The sequence below is a fragment of the Schistocerca serialis genome, chromosome 2 (genome assembly GCF_023864345.2).
Source record: "Schistocerca serialis cubense isolate TAMUIC-IGC-003099 chromosome 2, iqSchSeri2.2, whole genome shotgun sequence".
Taxonomy (NCBI): domain Eukaryota; kingdom Metazoa; phylum Arthropoda; class Insecta; order Orthoptera; family Acrididae; genus Schistocerca; species Schistocerca serialis.
In genome coordinates, this window is record NC_064639.1 from 569,372,330 (window position 1) to 569,396,504 (window position 24,175).

The following is a 24,175-nucleotide window of genomic DNA, read 5'->3' on the forward strand; positions in this document are numbered from 1 at the left end:
AAATACCTGGTAATTTCTAGCATTGCACACATTTCACGACCATTTGTAACTAACTATCACTCTACGATTTTTTTATCATTAGCTTTTTAGAATATTCACCAAGGCCACAGAGGGCACAAATTCAAAAGTTCCGCTATGAGTAAGTAGGGGGAAAAAAACATGCTACACGACAACAACTCTATAGCCAACAAGATTTTAATGACTTCCACAATACAAATCCAAATTAGGCCTCCACACACTAAACATAAAAATTCATGGCTAATCTTTGTTTTGATGATGATGGTTTGTGGGGCGCTCAACACCGTGGTCATCAGCGCCCGTACATGTTCAAAATCTTTCCATTTCCCGTATCGGTACGTCCCGAATGATTATGATATGATGAGGACAACCAAACACCCAGTCCCCAGGCGAAGAAAATCCACAAGCCGGCCGGGAATCGAACGCGGGACCCCGTGATCCAGAGGCAGCAAAGCTGGCCACTAGATTAATCTTTGTTTTGTCGCATCTCGATGGTGCTCAACGTTTACGCTGCCATAGACTTCAGATCCACATCCAACGAACTCCACAGTACAACATTAATGAACACGAAATATTACATGACTTCGTGGGGATAAAAGGAGGCAAACACAGTCTCACGGTTTGCCGAATCGGGTCGAATTGTGGCTTTTGCCACTGCTAGCTGTTTGGTTGCTGATATTTCTTTCTTTCGTTTTTACAATTATTTACTGACGCACGAATGTTTTGTAAACGTCACCATTTAATTTCCAGTCGATTCGCGCCGAACGTTTTCATTGGGTGATGGTAACTTGTTCTGATTGGTTGAGTGCACTGTTGTGACTTATCTTTGGTCGAGGAAATAAGCGCACGTGTTTTCATAGGACAATTAACTTGTCACTGCGATGGTGGGGGAACAATCTATTGCTGATATTTGGAGTGTATTTGTTGTTCACAAAGAAAACTATTATTCTAATAATTAAGGGAAAAGTAACGACAGTTAGCACTATATGACATTTTCAATCGATGCGTCAGTAAAAATAGTTCGAAGTAGAAACACGTGTACCGTTGCCGTCTAGGGGAAGTCGACAGATGACAATTGTGGGTATTTATGTTCGTTGTTATCCCAGGTTGTGTTTGATGACAAATTCTGTCGGGTGCTCGTGAGATCGCTTGTAACCAATATCAGAAAGGTAAGACTTGGCATACAAGAGCAGGCGATAAAACAATACTTGGAGAAAGGTATATGAAGTCGGAAGTATGTTTATGGGAACGTGATACAGGAGGCTGGGTAAATGTTAGCTATGGATATTGCGGTCGTAATTCTGTTCTCCGTTCTTATGGTGACGAACTTGTGTGCTGGAGTTACTGAAGAAGATGAAGGCGTGAAGTATGCAAACAAATGTGAAGGTTAGTAGGAATAGGCGATACGGGAATAAAACTGGTCATCAAGTTTCCACATGATTTGAATTAATTCTAGAGATAAATTCATGCAATATTTATTTACACAATCTAACATTACCACTGCTGCTACTAGTAATTGAATAAATTAACTTCAGTTATTTTTAATTACTAAATTTTATATTATATATCTTGTACGGTGTATAAATATTTCTCTTTCATTTGTAAACGCTACGTTTTAAGTCCAATATCACCTTGCATATAATCATCAGGCTTTATTAATAAGTTTATGAATTTCGAAGTTGGTATATACTGATCAGCTTAATTGGTGTAAAGTCTCCGCTCTTTAAGGAATTGTTTTGTCAAATTGAAGTGTCGCCTGTCTCGTCAGAGTGCGAGCCAGGACTTGTGGAAGTAGTACTGTGGGAGTAATGCTTCTGCCTCAGGAACACAATTATACAGCAGTTACATAGCAGGTGAAACAACAAGCGCCTGATACATATCCTGCTAATGGATGCTAAAAATTTAACTTACTTGTGTACACAACGAACAGAAATTATTATGGGTAAACCTTTTATCAGAACAAGTGATATTTTGGAGAAACGTGCTATGATCATAGATTACTCAAATTAGAGTGAAGTAATGATTAAGAGGAAAAATAAAGCGTGGAAGATAAAGAGATTAACTTAATTTTCGATTATAATACGTGAAGGAAACATGCACAGATACCCAGATTTGCACTGAATAGAAAGTAATTGACATTAGCTACAAAACCAGTTAAATCACACACACACACACACACACACACACGGGCACCATCAAACAAAACCAATTCATTACTCTGCGTCATAATGTCGTCTACACGCCACAACACCCTAATGTCATGGCTAGGTAGAGCTAGAGATACCTGCTTCAAAGCAAAATGAAACGAAACAATGGTTGTCACCTGATGGTTAAGCAACAAATTTTGGGAACTTTTTTGTTTACACATTTTTGTGTACTGTTTGCACACTTTTACTTGGCCCTTCTGTGATTGTTTTGTGAGCTGAATTCATGCGTCTCCGGATTGTTTATACTTGCACCATCCTTAGGTATGTAACAATATTTGTACCCTAACAATAAACTAATGTTGTGAATATAGTGATGATCAGTGTTTGTTGTTGTGCATAGTGATTGTTAATGTTATTTCCAAAAATGAGCAAATAGGCTGTACCTGGCCCTTCTCGTGACTCACCATAAACTTTCTTGCCACTTTTGCTGCGATGTAATCCTTTACGTGTTTGTTTCTATTATATGCTGTAAGTTGGCTGCTATGGGAAAAAGAGGCAAGGCTTGTCTCAGCAGCCAATCTACTACGTATCGATCGGTAGCTCCTGCTGCCAGTGTCCTTCACTCATGGGCCAAGTAAAAAAGTGCAATCACCTGGCTTCCAATCAAAACATTTAAACATTTTTAAAAATGTTACTGAGCAGGTGCAATGCAATGGAGGGCCTCTAAGATGAAAGCGTATAATTATAACCAGAAACTAGGTGGGATTTTATTAAAATATGTTATAAATATATTTCTCTCTTTCTGATGTTTAACTGTCTGGAAATGTTTCAGTATGCAAAGTTCTTGCAGTAGAACTAGAATCTCGACTTGAAGAAACGGGAAAAAAGCGTGATGTCCTGGAGATAGGATATTCTCTAGATGATGTGAAACCAAAGAAGAAATACAAATATGAAAAATCGTAAGTGAAGTTTTCCCCCTTACATACTTGTGATGTTCAAAATCTAATGCAGATTTGACTGTTCCATACTGTACATTATTTTTCGGTAGCCCACATGGTTTCAATAATGGTTACGTAGTACAGCTTACTTGCAAAAAGAAAACACACAAACACACACCCACAGTAAATGTTTATATTGTTATGTCAAGCAATATACCTCTTCCTCATAAGAATATTGTTTCATTGGAAGTCTTGTGAATTCTGATCTGTTAGCTAATTAGTTGTGCATTCATCCATAATTCTTTTGTAAAGTGGTATCAGACATGTCATTGTAATTGATAAAGGAAACAGTTATTAAAGAATACTAATTTATGCATACAGTAAGATTATCTTCTCAGAAAAAGTTTAACATTGTTCATATGTGTCATACCACTCCACTGGTCACTATGCCCCCCCCCCCCCCCCAAAACACACGCACAGATGGGTACACTATGGCTGAAACTTGCATGCTGTTGAATTATTCATATTGTCCCTGTGGCTTGTCAGAAAAACCTGTCAGCACCTTACCACTATGAATGAGAGATTGAGCTCAACAGAATTGAAAAAGGTTAGGATTGTCCTTCACTTGTCCTGGGAATAAGATTTTACACTAAGGATCATTAATCTGACAGTTTACTGTAGAATTACAGTTGTTTTATGTTAAGGAATGATACAGTGTTACTGTTTGTATCTCTGGTGTCTAAATAATCCTTGTCTTTGTAGCATGAATTAGTCAAAATTTGTGTTTTAACAGACTTTTTAAACATTTGGGTTTTAGTTGTCTCTTCAATCTTCTTGGACAGTTCATTACAAAAATTTATTTCCTAGTTGAAAATGCTGTTTTGTGATTTTTCGTTACTTACCATCAGTGGTAAATGTAAGTTAATGCTGGCTCTTATTGTTCCATGATTGTGAATGCTGCTGCCTGTGACATAATTACTGATGTTCTTCATAATTGTCTTGTGACAGCCAGAGCGACAGCACCAGCAGCAGCGAGTACTGTTTGTATAAAGCGTTTATTTTGCATTTTGTTTACGACCTTCCACTAAGGAAGGGGTTCTATTTGTGTTTATCTGCTCTGCATAGTAACTAACAGTTCTTGATAAAACTTTACGTAGTTTTCGTGTTAGATTTCTTAGTGTTTTCTTGATTGTTTAGAACAGAAAGCGCCCTAAAACCGTCTTTTGTTTGTTTCGCGGCCGTTAGCCACTAGTCACCTGAATCAGCAGTTGTCTTGTGACAGCCAGAGCGACAGCACCAGCAGCAGCGAGTACTGTTTGTATAAAGCGTTTATTTTGCATTTTGTTTACGACCTTCCACTAAGGAAGGGGTTCTATTTGTGTTTATCTGCTCTGCATAGTAACTAACAGTTCTTGATAAAACTTTACGTAGTTTTCGTGTTAGATTTCTTAGTGTTTTCTTGATCGTTTAGAACAGAAAGCGCCCTAAAACCGTCTTTTGTTTGTTTCGCGGCCGTTAGCCACTAGTCACTTGAATCAGCAGTTGTCTTGTGACAGCCAGAGCGACAGCACCAGCAGCAGCGAGTACTGTTTGTATAAAGCGTTTTTGTACTTATTTGCTGCGCTTAGCTTTTAAATAGTTTTTCTGGGAAAACCTAGCGTAGTTTTCGCGTCTCGTATTTCAGTGAGTGTTTCTTGATTATCAGAGTAGCTCATCAGAAGATTATCTTGGCAATTTGTCACCGTATAGAGTAGGGTAAACATAGTCATGTGTAGGGGCTGTGGTTGTTGTGAGCGGACGCAAGGAGAATTGGCCACTCTTCGGGGGCAGGTGGAGGCTTTGTCTGTTAGGCTCATCGAGCTCGAGGCGCAGGCGTCGGCTCGTAGTGGCGTTGGGGCAACTGTGGTGAGACCTATGCCTACTTCGGAGGCCTTGGAATCACATGGAACCCCTGATGTCGCTGCGTCTTCCGGCAGTGAGCATCTTACCGGTCAGCCATCACTCCAGGGTGAATGGCGGACAGTGGTGGGCTCGCGCGTGCCTGGCCGAAAGGCGAAGGTGGGATCTGGCCGCGTGGCAGCTGCCTTACCCCTTTCCAACAGGTACGGGGTGCTTCCTAGTGGTGATGACATCGTTTCCGAGCCACCACAGGGTGCCTCGCCTGTTGGGCCAGTGGCCGATTCTCCGGCAAGGTCCCGACAGTCACAGAGGGCGGGCCTATTAGTTATAGGGAGCTCCAACGTTAGGCGGGTTATGGAGCCCCTCAGGAAAATAGCGGGTAGGTCGGGGAAGAATGCCAGTGTGCACTCGGTGTGCTTGCCGGGGGGTCTCGTCCGTAATGTGGAGGAGGCCCTTCCGGCAGCTATTGAACGCACTGGGTGTGACCGGCTGCAGATAGTAGCACATGTCGGAACGAATGACGCCTGCCGCTTGGGTTCTGAGGCCATCCTTGGTTCCTTCCGGCGGCTGGCTGATTTGGTGAAGACAACCAGCATCGCACGCGGAGTGCAAGCTGAGCTTAATATCTGCAGCATAGTGCCCAGAGTCGATCGCGGTCCTCTGGTTTGGAGCCGTGTGGAGGGTCTAAACCAGAGGCTCAGACGACTCTGCGACTATAATGGTTGCAAATTCATCGACCTCCGTTATTGGGTGGAGAACTGTAGGGCCCCCCTAGACAGGTCAGGCGTGCACTACACACCGGAAGCAGCTACTAGGGTAGCAGAGTACGTGTGGCGTGCACACGGGGGTTTTTTAGGTTAGAGGGACCCCCCCTTGGGCGAAACGATAAAATACCTGACGGCTTACCAGAGAGGACATTATCATCGTTGATAAAGAATGTCCGTCCTCAGAGACCAAAAACAGGAAAAGTTAACGTAATAGTGGTAAACTGCAGGAGTATCCAGGGCAAGGTTCCTGAATTAGTATCTTTTATTGAAGGAAATAGTGCGCATATAGTATTAGGAACGGAAAGTTGGTTAAAACCGGAAGTGAACAGTAACGAAATCCTGGACACAGAATGGAATATATACCGCAAGGATAGGATAAACGCCAATGGTGGAGGAGTATTTATAGCAGTAAAGAATTCAATAATATCCAGTGAAGTTATTAGCGAATGCGAATGTGAAATAATCTGGGTTAAGTTAAGTATCAAAGGTGGGTCAGATATGATAGTCGGATGCTTCTATAGACCACCTGCATCAGCAACCGTAGTAGTTGAGCGCCTCAGAGAGAACCTGCAGAACGTCGTGAAGAAGTTTCGTGATCATACTATTGTAATAGGGGGAGACTTCAATCTACCAGGTATAGAATGGGATAGTCACACAATCAGAACTGGAGCTAGGGACAGAGACTCTTGTGACATTATCCTGACTGCCTTGTCCGAGAATTACTTCGAGCAGATAGTTAGAGAACCAACTCGTGAAGCTAACGTTTTAGACCTCATAGCAACAAATAGACCGGAACTTTTCGACTCCGTGAATGTAGAAGAGGGTATCAGTGATCATAAGTCAGTGGTTGCATCAATGACTACAAGTGTAATAAGAAATGCCAAGAAAGGAAGGAAAATATATTTGCTTAACAAGAGTGATAGGGCACAAATCGCAGAATATCTGAGTGACCACCATCAAACGTTCATTTCTGAGGAAGAGGATGTGGAACAAAAATGGAAAAAATTCAGAAACATCGTCCAGTACGCCTTAGATAAGTTCGTACCGACTAAGGTCCAAAGCGAGGGGAAAGATCCACCGTGGTATAACAATCATGTACGAAAGGTACTACGGAAACAAAGAAAGCTTCATCATAGGTTTAAGAGTAGTCGAATCATAGCTGATAAGGAAAAGCTGAACGAAGCGAAAAAGAGCGTAAAGAGAGCAATGAGAGAAGCATTCAACGAATTCGAACATAAAACATTGGCAAACAATCTAAACAAGAACCCTAAAAAGTTTTGTTCATATGTAAAATCGGTAAGCGGATCTAAATCCCCTATTCAGTCACTCGTTGACCACGATGGCACCGAAACAGAGGACGACCGAAGAAAGGCAGAAATACTGAATTCAGTGTTCCGAAACTGTTTCACTGCGGAAAATCGTAACACGGTCCCTGACTTCAGCCGTCGCACGGACGCCAAAATGGAAAATATTGAAATAAACGATATCGGAATTGAAAAACAACTGCTATCACTTAGTAGCGGAAAAGCATCCGGACCAGACGAGATACCCTTAAGATTCTACAGTGATTATGCTAAAGAACTTGCCCCCTTTCTATCAGCAATTTATCGTAGATCGCTGGAAGAACGTAAAGTACCTAGCGACTGGAAGAAAGCGCAGGTCGTTCCCATTTTCAAGAAGGGTCATAAATCAGATGCGAATAATTATAGGCCTATTTCGCTTACGTCAATCTGTTGTAGAATAATGGAACATGTTTTGTGTTCTCGTATTATGACGTTCTTAGATAATACAAATCTCCTTCATCATAACCAACATGGATTTCGCAAACAGAGATCATGTGAAACTCAGCTCGCCCTATTTGCCCAAGAAATTCACAGTGTCGTAGACACTGGCGAGCAGATTGATGCCGTATTCCTGGACTTCAGGAAGGCATTTGATACGGTTCCGCACTTACGTTTAGTGAAAAAAATACGAGCTTACGGAATATCGGACCAGGTTTGTGATTGGATTCAGGATTTCCTAGAAGAAAGAACACAACATGTCATTCTTAACGGTTCAAAATCTGCAGATGTAGAGGTAATTTCGGGAGTACCGCAGGGAAGCGTGATAGGACCTTTATTGTTTACAATATACATAAATGACTTAGTTGACAACATCGGTAGCTCCGTGAGGCTATTTGCAGATGACACGGTTGTCTACAAGAAAGTAGCAACATCAGAAGACTCGTACGTACTCCAGGAGGACCTGCAGAGGATTAATGCATGGTGCGACAGCTGGCAGCTTTCCCTAAACGTAGATAAATGTAATATAATGCGCATACATAGGGGCAGAAATCCATTCCAGTACGATTATGCCATAGGTGGTAAATCATTGGAAGCGGTAACGACCGTAAAATACTTAGGAGTTACTATCCGGAGCGATCGGAAGTGGAATGATCACATAAAACAAATAGTGGGAAAAGCAGGCGCCAGGTTGAGATTCATAGGAAGAATTCTAAGAAAATGTGACTCATCGACGAAAGAAGTAGCTTACAAAACGCTTGTTCGTCCGATTCTTGAGTATTGCTCATCAGTATGGGACCCTTACCAGGTTGGATTAATAGAAGAGATAGACATGATCCAGCGAAAAGCAGCGCGATTCGTCATGGGGACATTTAGTCAGCGCGAGAGCGTTACGGAGATGCTGAACAAGCTCCAGTGGCGGACACTTCAAGAAAGGCGTTACGCAATACGGAGAGGTTTATTATCGAAATTACGAGAGAGCACATTCCGGGAAGAGATGGGCAACATATTACTACCGCCCACATATATCTCGCGTAATGATCACAACGAAAAGATCCGAGAAATTAGAGCAAATACGGAGACTTACAAGCAGTCGTTCTTTCCACGCACAATTCGTGAATGGAACAGGGAAGGGGGGATCAGATAGTGGTACAATAAGTACCCTCCGCCACACACCGTAAGGTGGCTCGCGGAGTATAGATGTAGATGTAGATGTAGATATGTACAGCAGGTTGGTAGACATACTCATTTGGTGCAGTTAGAATCCCCAGCAGCTAAAACAGATCTTTACAGGAAGCCTGATTGCTATTTATAGCTATTATTCTAGTAGCTTTTTTGTGTAGTCTGAAGACCGTACATGTTTCATGTATGGGAACACAAAAATTGATTCCATAGCTAAAGATGGAACACACATGGGAATAGTCTCTGACCATAAGGCATTGTGTGTTAAACACTGATGACAAAGGTGTCAAGACAGTAGCATGCTGATAACATTTTCTTTGCTGGTTAAAATGCACTTTTGGTGTCAGCGGTTCTTCTGCTGTGTGCTGCTGCTTTCAGTTTCTTTCTGTTGGTTGTGGCCAATTAGGTGATAGTATACAGTAGCCAGTAAGAATCTCTGAATCTAATGGCGTGTTTCTGCTGAAGATATGAATTGATTACTTTTGTTTACACCATGGATAGTATGATATTGATTATTATTAATCTGGCTGTTGTGGTTCATAAAGTTAGTTACTGATTGTCACTGGAGGAAAGCTGGCTCTGGTAACATACTGATGACTAGAGGAAAACTTTCCGTGATTGACTAATCATTTACCATAGCCCGATGATCATTTCAGAAACTTTGTGGATATTTTTGAAGTGTCTCAATTTCTGAGGTTGCAGCTACACTGGAATCTAAGAATCAAGTTTGAATATTATAGAATATGAGAACGAAGTCTTTTCCGATGGCACTGATATGTAAGTCATTGTCGATTTTCTTGCTGCATCAATTCAGGATAAAATCTCGAGCTTTTGATGATAGCCTCCATTATCATTGTCAGGCGCAGCTGACTGTCTTCACTCCTGCTGTGGTGGCCTTACATAGCCCGTGGATGGCCTCTGATTGGTTGGCTTCTAATAGGTCGCCTGTTACATACTGCTGTCACAGACAGTGTGAATGTCTGTGCTGGGAGTTTTTGATGTGATGTTCACAATGGCCGACTATAGGAGTCGTCAACTTTGTTACATGTTTAGGCAGTTTGCAGGTACGAGAACCAATTGCACTGACGGTAGGTCTCAAGGGAACATTATCCTTGTGGATTTTCGGTAGTTCGTACAACCTGGGAGGTCTAAAATCTCGGACTCTCAGATTTTTTGTAACATCATCTGGTAGACCGGAATTCTCCAGTAGCTCTAGTTTATCTGCTGTATGTCAAAGTTGGGTTCTGTTGAAGACATTTGTACTAACTACCCTGCAATAGTGACCACATTTTGCTATGATATTTGATTTTATTAAGAATGGCAGTGGCATTTTCTTTGTCAGCTGGTAATACGAGAAGATCTTCATCTCTCCTAAGTAAACGTAACCCCTCTCTCTCCTCTCTACTGATATTAGATTTGGGAGCCTTAGCTGAGGCTAAAAAGCAACTAGTAATAAGCCTCACTTTGTCGGTGTCATCCTGCGCAAGATGCTGTACCGCATGTTCTACTCCACTGATAAGATCCACAATGGGTATAGTTCCTGGTGTAGGAGCAAAATTCAAACCTTTATTAAGGGCCGAGATGGCTCCTTCTTTTTCTTGTTCTTGTCCGACAGGTTAACAACAGTGCGTACTGCTTCATAAGATGACTCTGATATTTGCATAGCTGCAAGACGCTCAGATTTATTTATTTATTTGTTTAGCTGATATACTGCTAAGATGAGCTCTTTGATGGACAGCTGTCATCGTATCGACCCACCCCCCAGTCAGAAGGCGAGAGACCTGTAGATAACGAAAGATAGCAACTGTATAAACTGTGTCCATTAAAATCCAGTTTGTAACTTGTGTGTTGTCACCTTTCTTTGACGATTGCCTGGATTGTCTTTGATAGCATATTCTTCAGCCATTTTTAATTGTGAAGTCACCTGTTCTTGGGCAGCATGTACTAGGCATAAAATTGAAGGAAGTTTTCACCATTGTTGCAGAAGTTATTTTATTAAGGCACACCTCTGACAAAATTAATCATTTCTTCAGGGAACTTCGCCTGATAGAGTCTCTGGAAGGCATATGTGACAAAATTCTTGAATATAACATCCACAAGGAGAGGAGTGACAGTACAAGATTTGCAAAAGGAATGAGCCAGACATTTCAGACACTTCATGGTCTGGTGTAAGTACTACCAAAATTTATCAATTGTAACTTTATCCATTACATGTTAAAATAATTAAGTTGTAGGCATAGTCCATATCAATTCAGGCATATGTTGAAATGAAGGAACACATATGTTTTTGTTTTCTTCAAAAAAAATTTCTGCTCAGAGATACAGCCCTCCAAAGAAGACACTGCGCATACCATTTTGAAGATGCGAATTTTGGAAAAAATTTTAAAATGCTTTGTCTCTGAAAAATATATATAATTTGAAAGATAATGGTTTTATGATTACAAATAAATCCTCCATTTGGACTTTTTTTGTCAAAGTTCTTTTACTATAGCATTCTGAAATTTTTTTATAATTTATGGAAAAACTTTTTAAAAACTGCTAATCCATAAAATTTTGATTTTTTTTTTCCTGTTGATTAGTATCTGAAAAGGAGAGCTTCCACTTTCAGGTTGAACAGGTTTTATAAACAATTGAAATTTTTGCCATGCATAGAACCTGTTTTGTTACCAAATTATCACATAACAGGCTCATAAAAATCTAAACCTAGCCTTATTCAACAATATTTTAGTTTTGAAAGATGAGTAAGAGACTCATTTTTCAAGCATTTTAAATGGTTCCAAAATGTATATGAAAGATCCAAAGAGTTAAATGTTTCAATTCATTCACCTTCTGTGCACTTTATGCACTTAAAATCTTCAAAACATTGCGAACAGGAAGTGAACACTGATGATGTTGTTGCTGTCCTTCAGCTGGAAACCTATATGTAGCAGCCGGTCCATGTGGTAGCATAAAGTTCACTATAATTTTGTTTAACTCATAACTGGTGTCTATAATCTCTGCAATCCACCATTCACGGTCATACACACACGCCACGAACATCCCTCTTCTCAGATTGTGAATCTGAATGTTATCCTGCTGTTTTTGAGGTGTTGGCTGAAAGAACAAAATTTCTTTTCTTGCTCTCTAAAGTGCGTGCAATATGAGTTCGCCCATCACTTTGACTCCAAAAATGTGTCTTTTGAGTTCCTTTCACAGAAGTAGTTTGTTTGGATCATTCTTCTTTTTTCTGCTCACGGAATTCTTGGATTTCCTTTTGTCTAAAAAGAATGAGGGCTGTGGATGTGCAAGATTTCACGACTCTTGTAAAATCCTCAGCATTCTGAATGTCGGCTGTATCTGGTCTGGAAAGATTATGATTTGTAGCATGGTGCTTCAGCAGGCCTCCTACACCATCACAAGGCCCCTTCACATGACCAGTAGCACTGTATACCCAGTCAGTTGGCACAAGCGACTTACTCAGCTGGTAACGATTTTTAAAATGACTAGCAGCACAATCGGAAATGATGATGATCTGCTCTGTCCCTGTTTGCAGTTGAAGAATTTTGCCCATTGTTAGCAAAGCATATGCTAAGTGATGTCCTGTGTCATCACTTATAACTGCAACACTTGTGGTCTTGTTTTGAAAATATGTCACTCCTGTAAAAATTGAAACCTGGTCATTGCTCCAATAATACCCTTGTACTTCTTGTGGGAGAATTACAGACCAGTTCTCAGCAAAATCACAGTGAAGCACTAAACATAATTCTTCAGCCTGTACACACCCTTTCACTTCTGCAATGTCTTGTTGCAAATTCTTCAGATGCTGGTGTGTTACTGCTTTCACGGACCATTTATCAAGTTCATCAATGAAACTATCAAAGGCAACAGTTTTCTTTATTAGTTTCTTTCCTCCCATGTTGCATATGTAATTTCTGCAGAGTTATCTGCTACGTCTTCCAGACAAAGTATCTGTGAAGACAGCCCTCCCTTTCCAGGGTAGTCACCCCATTCTTGAAACAAACAAGTCTCTCGCTTTACGTCACAGACTACTAATGACTTCACATGCCCAACCAAGGTGTTATGTGCTCCAGTAAGTTCTTCAAGTTACCACACGAAGTTCAAAATTTGTGCAGTACACATGTAAACAGACATTTGTAGGTGGGTGAAGAACTACCCACTTAGGTTGTAGTGCATAAAATCTTGATCTTCCATTATGTAAAATTGTTCTTATAAATTGCAAAAGTTTCTTTAATACTGCGAGTCGTGTACCTCTTCACTTTCACAACTTTTTGACCTTCAACCGTTATGGTTATAGTGACTTTTTTGCCGGCACTCTGGTGAGAACAGTCCCATTTATCTTCCAGATAAAATGACTGCACTATCTGAACTTGAGCTGCTTCTACAGGATGACCATAATAGGGATCTGATCTTCCAAAGACTCCTTTTACAGACCTCACATTTCTTGATTTGTCTACCATGTACTTTGGTACTGATGGAATGTAGTTCAAAATTGTTTTCTTTGAAAATGTCTTTGTTTTCTTATCTCACTGGTATAATAGTTAAAACTTGCATCTTTTCACTGTAGGATGCACAATATTCAATGCCTGAATTTATATTAGTGAAAAATTCCTGGCTAGAACTGCAGGAGTGCTTTGGTTCATTGTCTTCTGAAGATGGAATTTCTGTTTTGAAGAGTGTGGTCAATTTTGCTGTAGTGTGTTCATCCATAGCTTTAGTAATTTCTCTGCACTTTCTTGATGCATAGAGCTTATGGCTCGATTTCACTGACCATTTTAATAGTAGTAACATCTAGGTTTACCTTTGTAGTTGACTGATTGAGAGTATTTAATTCTTCTTCTATTGGTGGAAGATCTGCACCATGAGAAGCTTCACTTGTTCAGATACTATCATTGTTGTTATTCTGTCAAAACATTTAGAACACAAAAAGTCGTCAATTTGAAACAGTCTTTAAATGAGAACACTTAGTCCCAACCTGAAGGAAGTCTGTTTTTTGTTTGTCTTATTATCACTCTTTTATGGATATGCAAATAGTCAGCACACTTCACTCTCCTGTGGCCCCAGTCAGAAGACATTTCAGACAGTCCTTTTCACAAAACACACTGCAACTGTGCCGATTGTCAAATTACTCTAGAAAACACAGAACTCACTGGATGGTCTCAGATTTCTTAGAAGCACTGAACAATTACTATACAGAAACTTGCAATGAACAACCATGACAGAGAACTACAACAGAGTGTAAGAAGTAACCTGCAACAAAGAAAGAGAAAAGAAATAACTTGCAACAAAGAAAGTGAAAAGAAGTAACTTGCAACAAAGAAAGTGAAAAGAAGTAACTGCAACAAAGACAATATAAATACACACTGTAACCAAGAAATAAGTGAGAAACAACTTAAGTGAAGACATACATTACCATTGAAAGTTAAATTTTAAAACAAAACCTGTCCAACTTAAAAGTGGAAGCTCTCCCTTACAGAGAATATAGTACTACATGGTACTAATACACAGAAAAAATATCTAACTTTTCTGGATAGGCATGTTTGAAAAATAATTTTTTTTCTGTAAATTATAAAAAAAATTTCAAAAAGCGACATTAAAACAACTTTGGCAGATATGTCCAAACAGAGGATACCACTGTAATCTTAAAGCAATTATCTTTCAAGTAAAAAAAACTGTAACAAAGTATCTAGAACTGTTACAGAGATGCAGCATTTAAAAAAAAATTCCGAAATTTGCACCGTCAGAATGGTGTTCACAGTGTCATCTGTGGCGGCCTGTATCTCGGGGCAGAAAGTTTTCTGGAGAATACAAAAAAATTTGTGTTTCTTACCTACTCCTGCATTTTAACATATGGTAAATTCAATAACATCCAAGATTATGAAGGTATCCCCCCTGCCTGAAGTGATATGGGTTATGCCTGTATATTAAACAGTATGGAATAACAACAATATTATGAAAAGGGTAGAGTGCTTCTGACCATATAGAGGAGACTTTGACTCCCAGACAGGCACAACAAAAAGACAGCCATACGTTTAAGCTTACAGCGGAAAGGTCTTCTTTTGAGATAGAAACACACACACACACACACACACACACACACACACACACACAAGACAATGACGAATGGCTCCAGCCACTGAGTCTGGCAACAGCAGCCAAGACAGTGATCATGATTGTGTGAATTCTGCTTATGTGAATGCTGAAAGCTTGAGTGTAAAGCAGTCTTTTCATTGCGCCTACCTACAACTCAGTATCTTGTCCTTCTCATAATATTATGTTGTATATTTATATATATGAGTTTTTATATAACTTGGAATATGAAGTCGCAAAATCCAGTGCACAGATATGAGCTCACATTTAAAGCAGCCTTCCAACATCATTGGAATCAAATGAAATCTAAAAGACAAGACACATTGCTGTACCTTCAATTGATCATATTGTAAAAAGACTATTTGAAACACCCAAAATAACATATCATGGTTAGTAATAACAAGTGAAACAGTACAAAAGAAAGATTGATTGAAAACACTGAATTTTCGTATATTTCATTTTCATTAAAAATTCGTTAACTTTCATTTGTTCTTCATAAACTACCGTGTTACTATCTGCCAATAAACACTGATTTTTTTAGAGACTCAAACTCCCATGTGTAAAACAGCATCATACTTCTGATTATTTTACAAATGAATTGATGTGTTAAATATTAGACGCTAAGCATGTAAGTGAGAAAAAGTTTCAAATAATGTATAAAATTTCTTGGAAGGCACTAAGCGCTCTTGTTATCAAGCACTGGATGAGTATAGTGGGGGTAATTTGTGCTCCAATTGAAGGATTTCAATGTTTATGGTGTCATATCTTCTCAACTATATTTCATACAGTGATACAATTTTGCAGGTACATCCAATGGTATAGTTAGATACTGCCTGCAAAATGTATTGTGAATATAGTTAGTAGTAAAAAAATAATAAATTAAAATGTCAGACCTGTTGCTGAGGTTGCACTGCATGAACAACTGAAATATAGTAAGCACTAAACTTTTTTCCTTGCGTAATTTTACTGGGGATGTTGGGGAGAAACAGTTTCAGAAAGAGTTGAAATTATATGCAAAGTTCATTGCTCCCATTCTCAAATCCTGGGCGAATATAATATGGGTAATTTGTGCCCCATGATTTACGCTGCCTCAAAACATAAATACAGTTTTAAACTGTAATACTTGTCTTACTACGTTAAACCTTTAATATAAGATTATAACTCTTAATGAATAGTATATGAGAGCCTTTTAAATTTGGTCAGTAAGTATATGAAATACAAAAAGTCCAATTTTTTTTTTGTCCTTGGAAGCTTTTAGGTACATAACTTGAATAGTGGTTTAGTATTGTAGGCTATGTTTCCTGAGATTACAGTATTCACATGGTTCATGGACAAGAGGAGCATTAATATTCTTCAATATTTGCTGGTACTTTTGGTTGTGATTACAATCATTACTCAACCCCTGCGGGTTCGGGGGTAAGATTAGGCCCACGGTATTCCTGCCTGTCGTAAGAGGCGACTAAAAGGAGTCTCAGACGTTTCGGCCCTTACGTGATGGTCCCTCTTGTGTTTGACCACCATATTTCAAAATTATTCTGAAGAACGAGCCTTACTTGGTGCATTGTATCCATAGTGCATTGAGACCTTTAGCCAGCTTATTCGTCGTTGCATTGCAGTCCCGCTCGCTCTCCATCTTTTGGGTGAGGATACATTCCTGGGTGTGATTTCTGCCATGCACTCTGCAGTGTCGCTTTCTGCGCTGATGACGACCATGGACCACTTGCCACCTAATATCTAGCACGGTAGCCAGTCCGTTGTGGTGGGGCCGCCATGTACCCTGTTGGTTGTAGCCGCCTGACAACACAGGGATCGCTCTACTGATGCCTGCGCCGTTAACTCCCCACATATGCCAAGGAGTAGATGCCTATCTCCCTGGGCCATCCTGCCAGGGTGGCCCTTGCTGTGGCACCCGTGAGGAGGGCCTTTGGTCAGAGTAGGTGGCATCAGGGTCGATGACACACAATGAAGCATGGCACGTCTTCTCTTGATGGTGGCCAACCACCAGCAGTCTCTAAGCGTTCGAGGGCTCACTTTAATGCAAACATCTATGACCCCAAATAGTTCCCTCCCTGGCCACATCATGGGAGGAACGAAAGGCTATGGATGGCAGCAAGATGTATTCGCCCTGGTATCTAGTCTCTACGAGAGTTGATGGGGAATCATTTGTGTCCATGAAGCCTCAGTTCTTCGTAGAGTATTTAGAGGACAAGTTGAGGTGGTGGAGGTCTTGTCAAAATTGCGGTCCGGGTCAGTCTTGATAAAAACAGCATCCTCTGCCCAGTCATGGGCATTACTCGCTTGTAAGAAGCTGGGGGATGTTTCTGTTACTATCACACCCCATAAAAGCTTAAATATGGTCCAGGGCATTATCTTCCGCAGGGACTTTCTTTCACAGTCCGATGATGAGCTGCGCACCAACTTAGAGTGACGAGGTGTCCATTTCGTCTGGCACGTCCACCGGGCTCCGAGGGATAATCAGGTTGCCACCGGTGCCTTCATCTTGGCCTTCGAGGGTGACACATTACCCGAGAAGGTGATGTTGTTGTGGTCTTCAGTCCTGAGACTGGTTTGATGCAGCTCTCCATGCTACTCTATCCTGTGCAAGCTTCTTCCTCTCCCAGTACCTACTGCAACCTACATCCTTCTGAATCTGCGTAGTGTAGTCATCTCTTGGTATCCCTCTATGATTTTTACCCTCCACGCTGCCCTCCAATACTAAATTGGTGATCCCTAGATGCCTCAGAACATGTCCTACCAACGGATCAAGTTGTGCCACAAACATCTCTTCTCTCCAATCCTATTCAATACTTCCTTCATTAGTTACGTGATCTACCCATCTAATCCTCAGCATTCTTCTGTAGCACCACATTTCGAAAGCTTCTATTCTCTTCTTGTCCAAACTATTTATCGTCCATGTTTCACTTCCATACATGGCTACACTACATACAAATACTTTCAGAAACGACTTCCTGATACTTAAATCTATACTCAATGTTAACAAATTTCTCTTCTTCAGAAATGCTTTCCTTGCCATTGCCAGTCTACATTTTATATCCTCTCTACTTCGACCATCATCAGTGATTTTGCTCCCCAAATAGCAAAACTCCTTTAATACTTTAAGTGTCTCATTTCCTAATCTAATTCCCTCAGCATCACCCGACTTAATTTGACTACATTCCATTATCCTCGTTTTGCTTTTGTTAATGTTCATCTTATACCCTCCTTTCAAGACACTGTCCATTCCGTTCAACTGCTCTTCCAAGTCCTTTGCTGTCTCTGACATAATTACAATGTCATCGGTGAACCTCAAAGTTTTTATTTCTTCTCCATGGATTTTAATACCTACTCCAAATTTTTTTTTGTTTCCTTCACTGCTTGCTCAATATAGAGATTGAATAACATCGGGAAGAGGCTACAACCCTGTCTCACTCCCTTCCCAACCACTGCTTCCCTTTGATGTCCCTCGACTCTTATAACTGCCATCTGGTTTCTGTACAAATTGTAAATAGCCTTTTGCTCCCTGTATTTTACCCCTGCCACCTTCAGAATATGAAAGAGAGTATTCCAGTCAACATTGTCAAAAGCTTTCTCTAAGTCTACAAATGCTAGAAACGTAGGTTTGCCTTTCCTCAATCTTTCTTCTAAGATAAGTCGTAGGGTCAGTATTGCCTTACGTGTTCCGATATTTCTGCAGAATCCAAACTGATCTTCACCGAGGTCAGCTTCTACTAGTTTTTCCATTCGTCTGTAAAGAATTCGCGTTAGTATTTTGCAGCCGTGACTTATTAAACTGATAGTTCGGTAATTTTCACATCTGTCAACACCTGCTTTCTTTGGGATTGGAATTATTATATTCTTCTTGAAGTCTGAGGGTATTTCGCCTGTCTCATACATCTTGCTCACCAGGTGGTAGAGTTTTGTCAGGACTGGCTCTCCCAAGGCTGTCAGTAGTTCTAATGGAATGTTGTCTACTCCCGTGGCCTTGTTTCGACTCAGGTCTTTCAGTGCTTTGTCAACCTCTTCATGCAGTATCATATCTGCCCTTTCATCTTCATCTACATCCTCTTCCACTTCCATAATATTGTCCTCAAGTACATCGCCCCTGTATAGACCCTCTATATACTCCTTCCACTTTTCTGCTTTCCCTTCTTTGCTTATAACTGGGTTTCCATCTGAGCTCTTGATATTCATACAAGTGGTTCTCTTATCTCCAAAGGTCTTTTTAATTTTCCTGTAGGCATTATCTATCTTACCCCTAGTGAGATAAGCCTCTACATCCTTACATTTGTCCTCTAGCCATCCCTGCTTAGCCATTTTGCACTTCCTGTCGATCTCATTTTTGAGACGTTTGTATTCCTTTTTGCCTGCTTCATTTACTGCATTTTTATATTTTCTCCATTCATCAATTAAATTCGATATTTCTTCTGTTACCCAAGGATTACTACTAGCCCTCGTCTTTTTACCTACTTGATCCTCTGCTGCCTTCACTACTTCATCCCCCAAAGCTACCCATTCTTCTTCTACTGTATTTCTTTCCCCCATTCCTGTCAATTGTTCCCTTATGCTCTCCCTGAAACTCTGTGCAATCTCTGGTTCTTTCAGTTTATCCAGGTCCCATCTCCTTAAATTCCCACCTTTTTTCAGTTTCTTCAATTTTAATCTACAGTTCATAACCAATAGATTGTGGTCAGAGTCCACATCTGCCCCTGGAAATGTATTACAATTTAAAACCTGGTTCCTAAATCTCTGTATTGCTATTATATAATCTATCTGAAACCTGTCAGTATCTCCAGGCATCTTCCATGTATACAACCTTCTTTCATGATTCTTGAACCAAGTGTTAGCTATGATTAAGTCGTGCTGTGTGCAAAATTCTACCAGGTGGCTTCCTCTTTCATTTCTTACCCCCAATCCATATTCACCTACTACGTTTCCTTCTCCTCCTTTTCCTACTGACGACCCATGACTATTAAATTTTCATCTCCCTTCACTATCTGAATAATTTCTTTTATTTCATCATACATTTCTTCAATTTCTTCGTCATCTGCAGAGCTTGTTGGCATGTAAACTTGTACTACTGTGGTAGGAGTGGGCTTCATATCTATCTTGGCCACAATAATGCGTTCACTATGCTGTTTGTAGTAGCTTACCCACATTCCTATTTTCCTATTCATTATTAAACCTACTCCTGCATTACCCCTATTTGTTTTTGTGTTTATAACCCTGTAGTCACCTGACCAGAAGTCTTGTTCCTCCTGCCACCAAACTTCACTAATTCCCACTATATGTAACTTTAACCTATCCATTTCCCTTTTTAAATTTTCTAACCTACCTGACCAATTAAGGGATCTGACATTCCACACTCCGATCCGTAGAACGTCAGTTTCCTTTCTCCTGATAATGACATCCTCTTGAGTAGTTCCCGCCCAGAGATCCTAATGGGGGACTATTTTACCTCTGGAATATTTTACCCAAGAAGACGCCATCATCATTTAACCATAAGGTAAAGCTGCATGCCCTCGGGGGAAAATTACGACCGTAGTTTCCCCTTGCTTTCAGCCGTTCGCAGTACCAGCACAGCAAGGCCGTTTTGGTTAGTGTTAAAAGGACAGATCAGTCAATCATCCAGACTGTTGCCCCTTCAACTACTGAAAAGGCTGCTGCCCCTCTTCAGGAACCACATGTTTGTCTGGCTTCTCAACAGATAACCCTCCGTTGTGGTAGCACCTACGGTACGGCTATCTGTATCGCTGAGGCATGCAAGCCTCCCCACCAATGGCAAGGTCCATGGTTCATGGTGGGTGAGGTCAGGCCATATATCCCTCCCCCTATGCGGTGCTTGAAGTGTTGGAAGTTCGGCCATACGTCTTCCCGCTGTGCTTTCAGCCTCACATGTCACGATTGTGGTGCTCCATCCCATCCTTATACTCCATGTACCCCGCCTCCCATGTGTGTCAACTGCGGAGAGCACCATCTTCCTTGCTTGTCGGACTGTAAGATTCTACAGAAGGAACAGAAAATAAAGGAATACAAGACCCTGCACCGACTGACCTACACTGAGGCTAAACAGAAATTTGAACGGCTTCATCCCGTGCATATGACGTCATCTTATGCTGCTACTGTCACTCCTGTTATAGCTCAAGACCACATACAGTCAGCTGTCTGAGCCGAAGAACCACACCTGCCCCCTTGATGGTGGGGGGGCACTTCCCTCCCTGTTGCTCCCACACCACCTACCTTGGGAGCAGCTGAAGAAGCCCCAGGTAGCTGGTCATAGGGCTTCGCGGTCCTCTTCAGTTCCGGAGACTGAATCAAAGAAGTCCTCCCAGTAAGGGCAATCAAAGGAACAATGTGAGAAATCGAAATCGAAGACCCCTAAGACCAAGGAAATTGTGGTGGCACCCACTCCACCGCTACCTACAAGCTCTGTGTCTGAGGATGCGATGGAGATTCTGGCGTCCGCTGAGGACCTAGATCTTGCCTGTCCCTCTGACATGATGAATGTTGCTCGCGTCGGTACTCAATCGGTGGCAGCAGGTGACCCAGCATCGTAATCTGCCTCCTCAGTCTCTTCATGCCTTTCTCGATCATGGACAATTTCATTCTCCAGTGGAACTGCAGCTGTTTTTTCCACCATCTTGCTGAGCTCCGACGACTTCTCAGCCTTCTCCTTTTCCTCTGCATAGCTCTTCAGGAAACTTGGTTTCCGGTAATGCAAACCCCTGCCCTCCATGACTATTAGGTTTATTATAAGAACTGGGCAGCTTATGCGAGGGTATCTGGTGGCGTCTGCATCTACGTCCTTCACTCTCTTCACAGTGAGTGTGTCCTTCTACAAACACCTTTAGAGGCTGTCGCTGTTCGGGCGTGAATGCCTCAGGCTGTTACTGTCTGCAGCCTCTATTTTCCACCAGATGGTGATGTCCCACAGCATGTCCTGGCTGTGCTGATAGCCCAATTGCCGCCGCCTTTTCTGTTGCTGGGCGACTTCAATGCCCATAACCCTCTGTGGGGTGCATCAGTGGCAACAGGCCGAGGCAGCATCATTGAGCAAGTATTGGCACAGCTCTACCTTTCTCTTTTAAATACCGGTGCCTTCACACATTTCAGTGTGGCGCATGGCACGTACTCAGCCGTCGACCTTTCGATGTGCAACCCTAGCCTATTACCATCGGTCCAAAGGAATGTGCATGACAACTTGTGCGGTAGTGACCACTTTCCTATCTTTCTGTCACTGCTACACCGTCACTCTTATGGGCGCCCCTGCAGATGGGCTGTGAATAAGGCTGACTGGGACTTGTTCACCTCCATTGCCACTATTATTGAGCATCTTTCCAATGACGCCATCGAGCGGTGGTTCACTTGGTCACCACCGGCATCGTTACTGCTGCAGAATCTGCCATTCCCTGTTCTTCTGGGTCCCCTCGGCGTAGGACTGTGCCTTGGTGGTCGCTCGAGATCGCTGAGGTGATTAAAGATCGCGGGTGGGCACTCCAACGTCACAAGCGGCATCCCTCATTGGCACACCTCTTCGCCTTTAAACGGCTCCATGCGCGAGCCCGCCGCCTCTTTCGCCAACACAAGCAGGAGTGCTGGGAAAGGTATGTCTCCACCATTGGCCTTCGTACCTCTCCATTGCAGGTTTGGGACAAGATTACACGACTCTATGGCTATCGGACCCCCGTCAGCGTACCTGCACTGAATGGAGCAGTCTATACTGACTCTGACACAATTGCAAACCGCTTAGCAGAGTTCCACTTCTGCAAATTACCCTCTGGCCTTCTGCTCCCTAGAACGTTGGAGCCTTTCATTTCGCACATGCCACCCTGAATTGTACAATGCTCCGTTCAGTGAGTGGGAATTCCAAGGTGCCCTAGCCACTTGCCCTGATATGGCTCCCGGGCTAGATCGCATCCATTGTCAGATGCTCAAACACCTCTCGGTGGACTGCCAGCAACGCCTCCTAGACCTTTTCAACCGTATCTGGGTTGAGGGTGTGTTCCCGTGCAATGGTGGGAAATCATCACAATCCCCGTGTTGAAACCTGGCAAGAACCCACTGGAGGTGGACAGCTACCATCCCATTAGCCTCACCAACGTTCTTTGCAAGTTGCTCGAATGCATAGTGAGCCGGATGTTGAGTTGGCTACTTGGGTCTCGGGGCCTTCTGGCGCTGTCTCAGGGTGGGTTCCCTAAGGGCCACTGTGCTGCCGATAATGTGGTGTGCCTGGAGTCTGTCATCTGTACAGCCTTTGCCCGCCGTCAGCATCTGGTCGCAGTCTTTTTTGACATGCGGAAGGCACACGGTGTGACATGGTGACATCACATCCTCAACACTTCATGGTTGGGGTCTTTGGGTTCCGTTCCGATTTTCATACAAAATTTTCTGTCGCTTGGTTCCTTTTGCGTGCAAGTTGCGACCTCGCGTAGTTCCTCCAGAGTTGAGGAGAATGGGGTACCGCAAGGATGTGTCTTAAGTGTCTGCCTCTTTTTAATTGCAATTAATGGGCTCGCTGTGGCAGTGGGAATTTCTGTCTCAGCTTCCTTGTATGCTGACAACTTCTGCCTGTACTTTAGCTCCATTGGCATTGCAGCTGCTGAACGGCAGCTACAAGGCACTATTCGCAAGGCGCAATCTTGGGCTGTGGCGCATGGCTTCCAGTTTCCAGCTGCCAAGACCTGTGTTATGCATTTCTGCCGGCGATGCACTGTTCAACGTGAGCCACGGCTTTATCTTCACAGCGAACCTCTTGCTGTGGTGGAGACCCATTGGTTTTTGGGATTGGTTTTTGATACCCGGTTGACTTGGCTCCCTCATATTCGGCAGCTTAAACATATGTGCTGGCGGCATCTTAACGCTCTTCGTTGCTTGAGTCACACCAGCTGGGGTGCTGATCAGTCTACCCTTCTATGGCTGTACCAGGTGTTAATTCAGTCCCATCTAGATTATGGGAGCCTGGCTTATGGTTCTGCATCACCTTCCGCGTTGCAGTTGCTTGACCCCATCCTTCACAGCGGGATCCGACTCGCCACTGGAGCTTTCTGGACAAGCCCTCTCAACAGCATACTTTTGGAGGCAGGTGTCCCTCCATTGTGGTTCTGGCACCAACGATTACTGGCCGCTTATGCTACACACGTTTGTAACTTGCCTGGGCATCCCAATTATCGTCTCCTGTTCCCTCAGTCGGTCGTCCATCTTCCAGAACAGCGGCCCCGGTCAGGGTGTATGATCGCGGTTCGCATCAGAGCTGTTCTCTTTGGGCTTCAGGTTTTTCCTCTTCCACCTCTTTTCCAGTCTCTCTGCATATACCCCCGTGATGTGTGCCCCACCCATGCCTTCGGCTCGGTTTGGCACAG

The 24,175-nt window shown here is 42.2% G+C and overlaps 1 protein-coding gene across 1 annotated transcript in view; it reads left to right on the top strand.

Annotated features, from left to right (window-relative positions):
• Positions 1–869: 869 nt before the first annotated feature.
• The window catches only part of LOC126457570 (protein canopy 4), a 40,934-nt gene continuing 17,628 nt past the window's right edge, over positions 870–24,175 (top strand). The window contains exons 1-3 of the mRNA XM_050093993.1: positions 870–1,404; positions 2,998–3,124; positions 10,766–10,900. Coding sequence (XP_049949950.1) covers positions 1,290–1,404; positions 2,998–3,124; positions 10,766–10,900 — 377 coding nt within the window. The 5' untranslated portion in view covers positions 870–1,289. The remainder of the gene's footprint in view (positions 1,405–2,997; positions 3,125–10,765; positions 10,901–24,175) is intronic.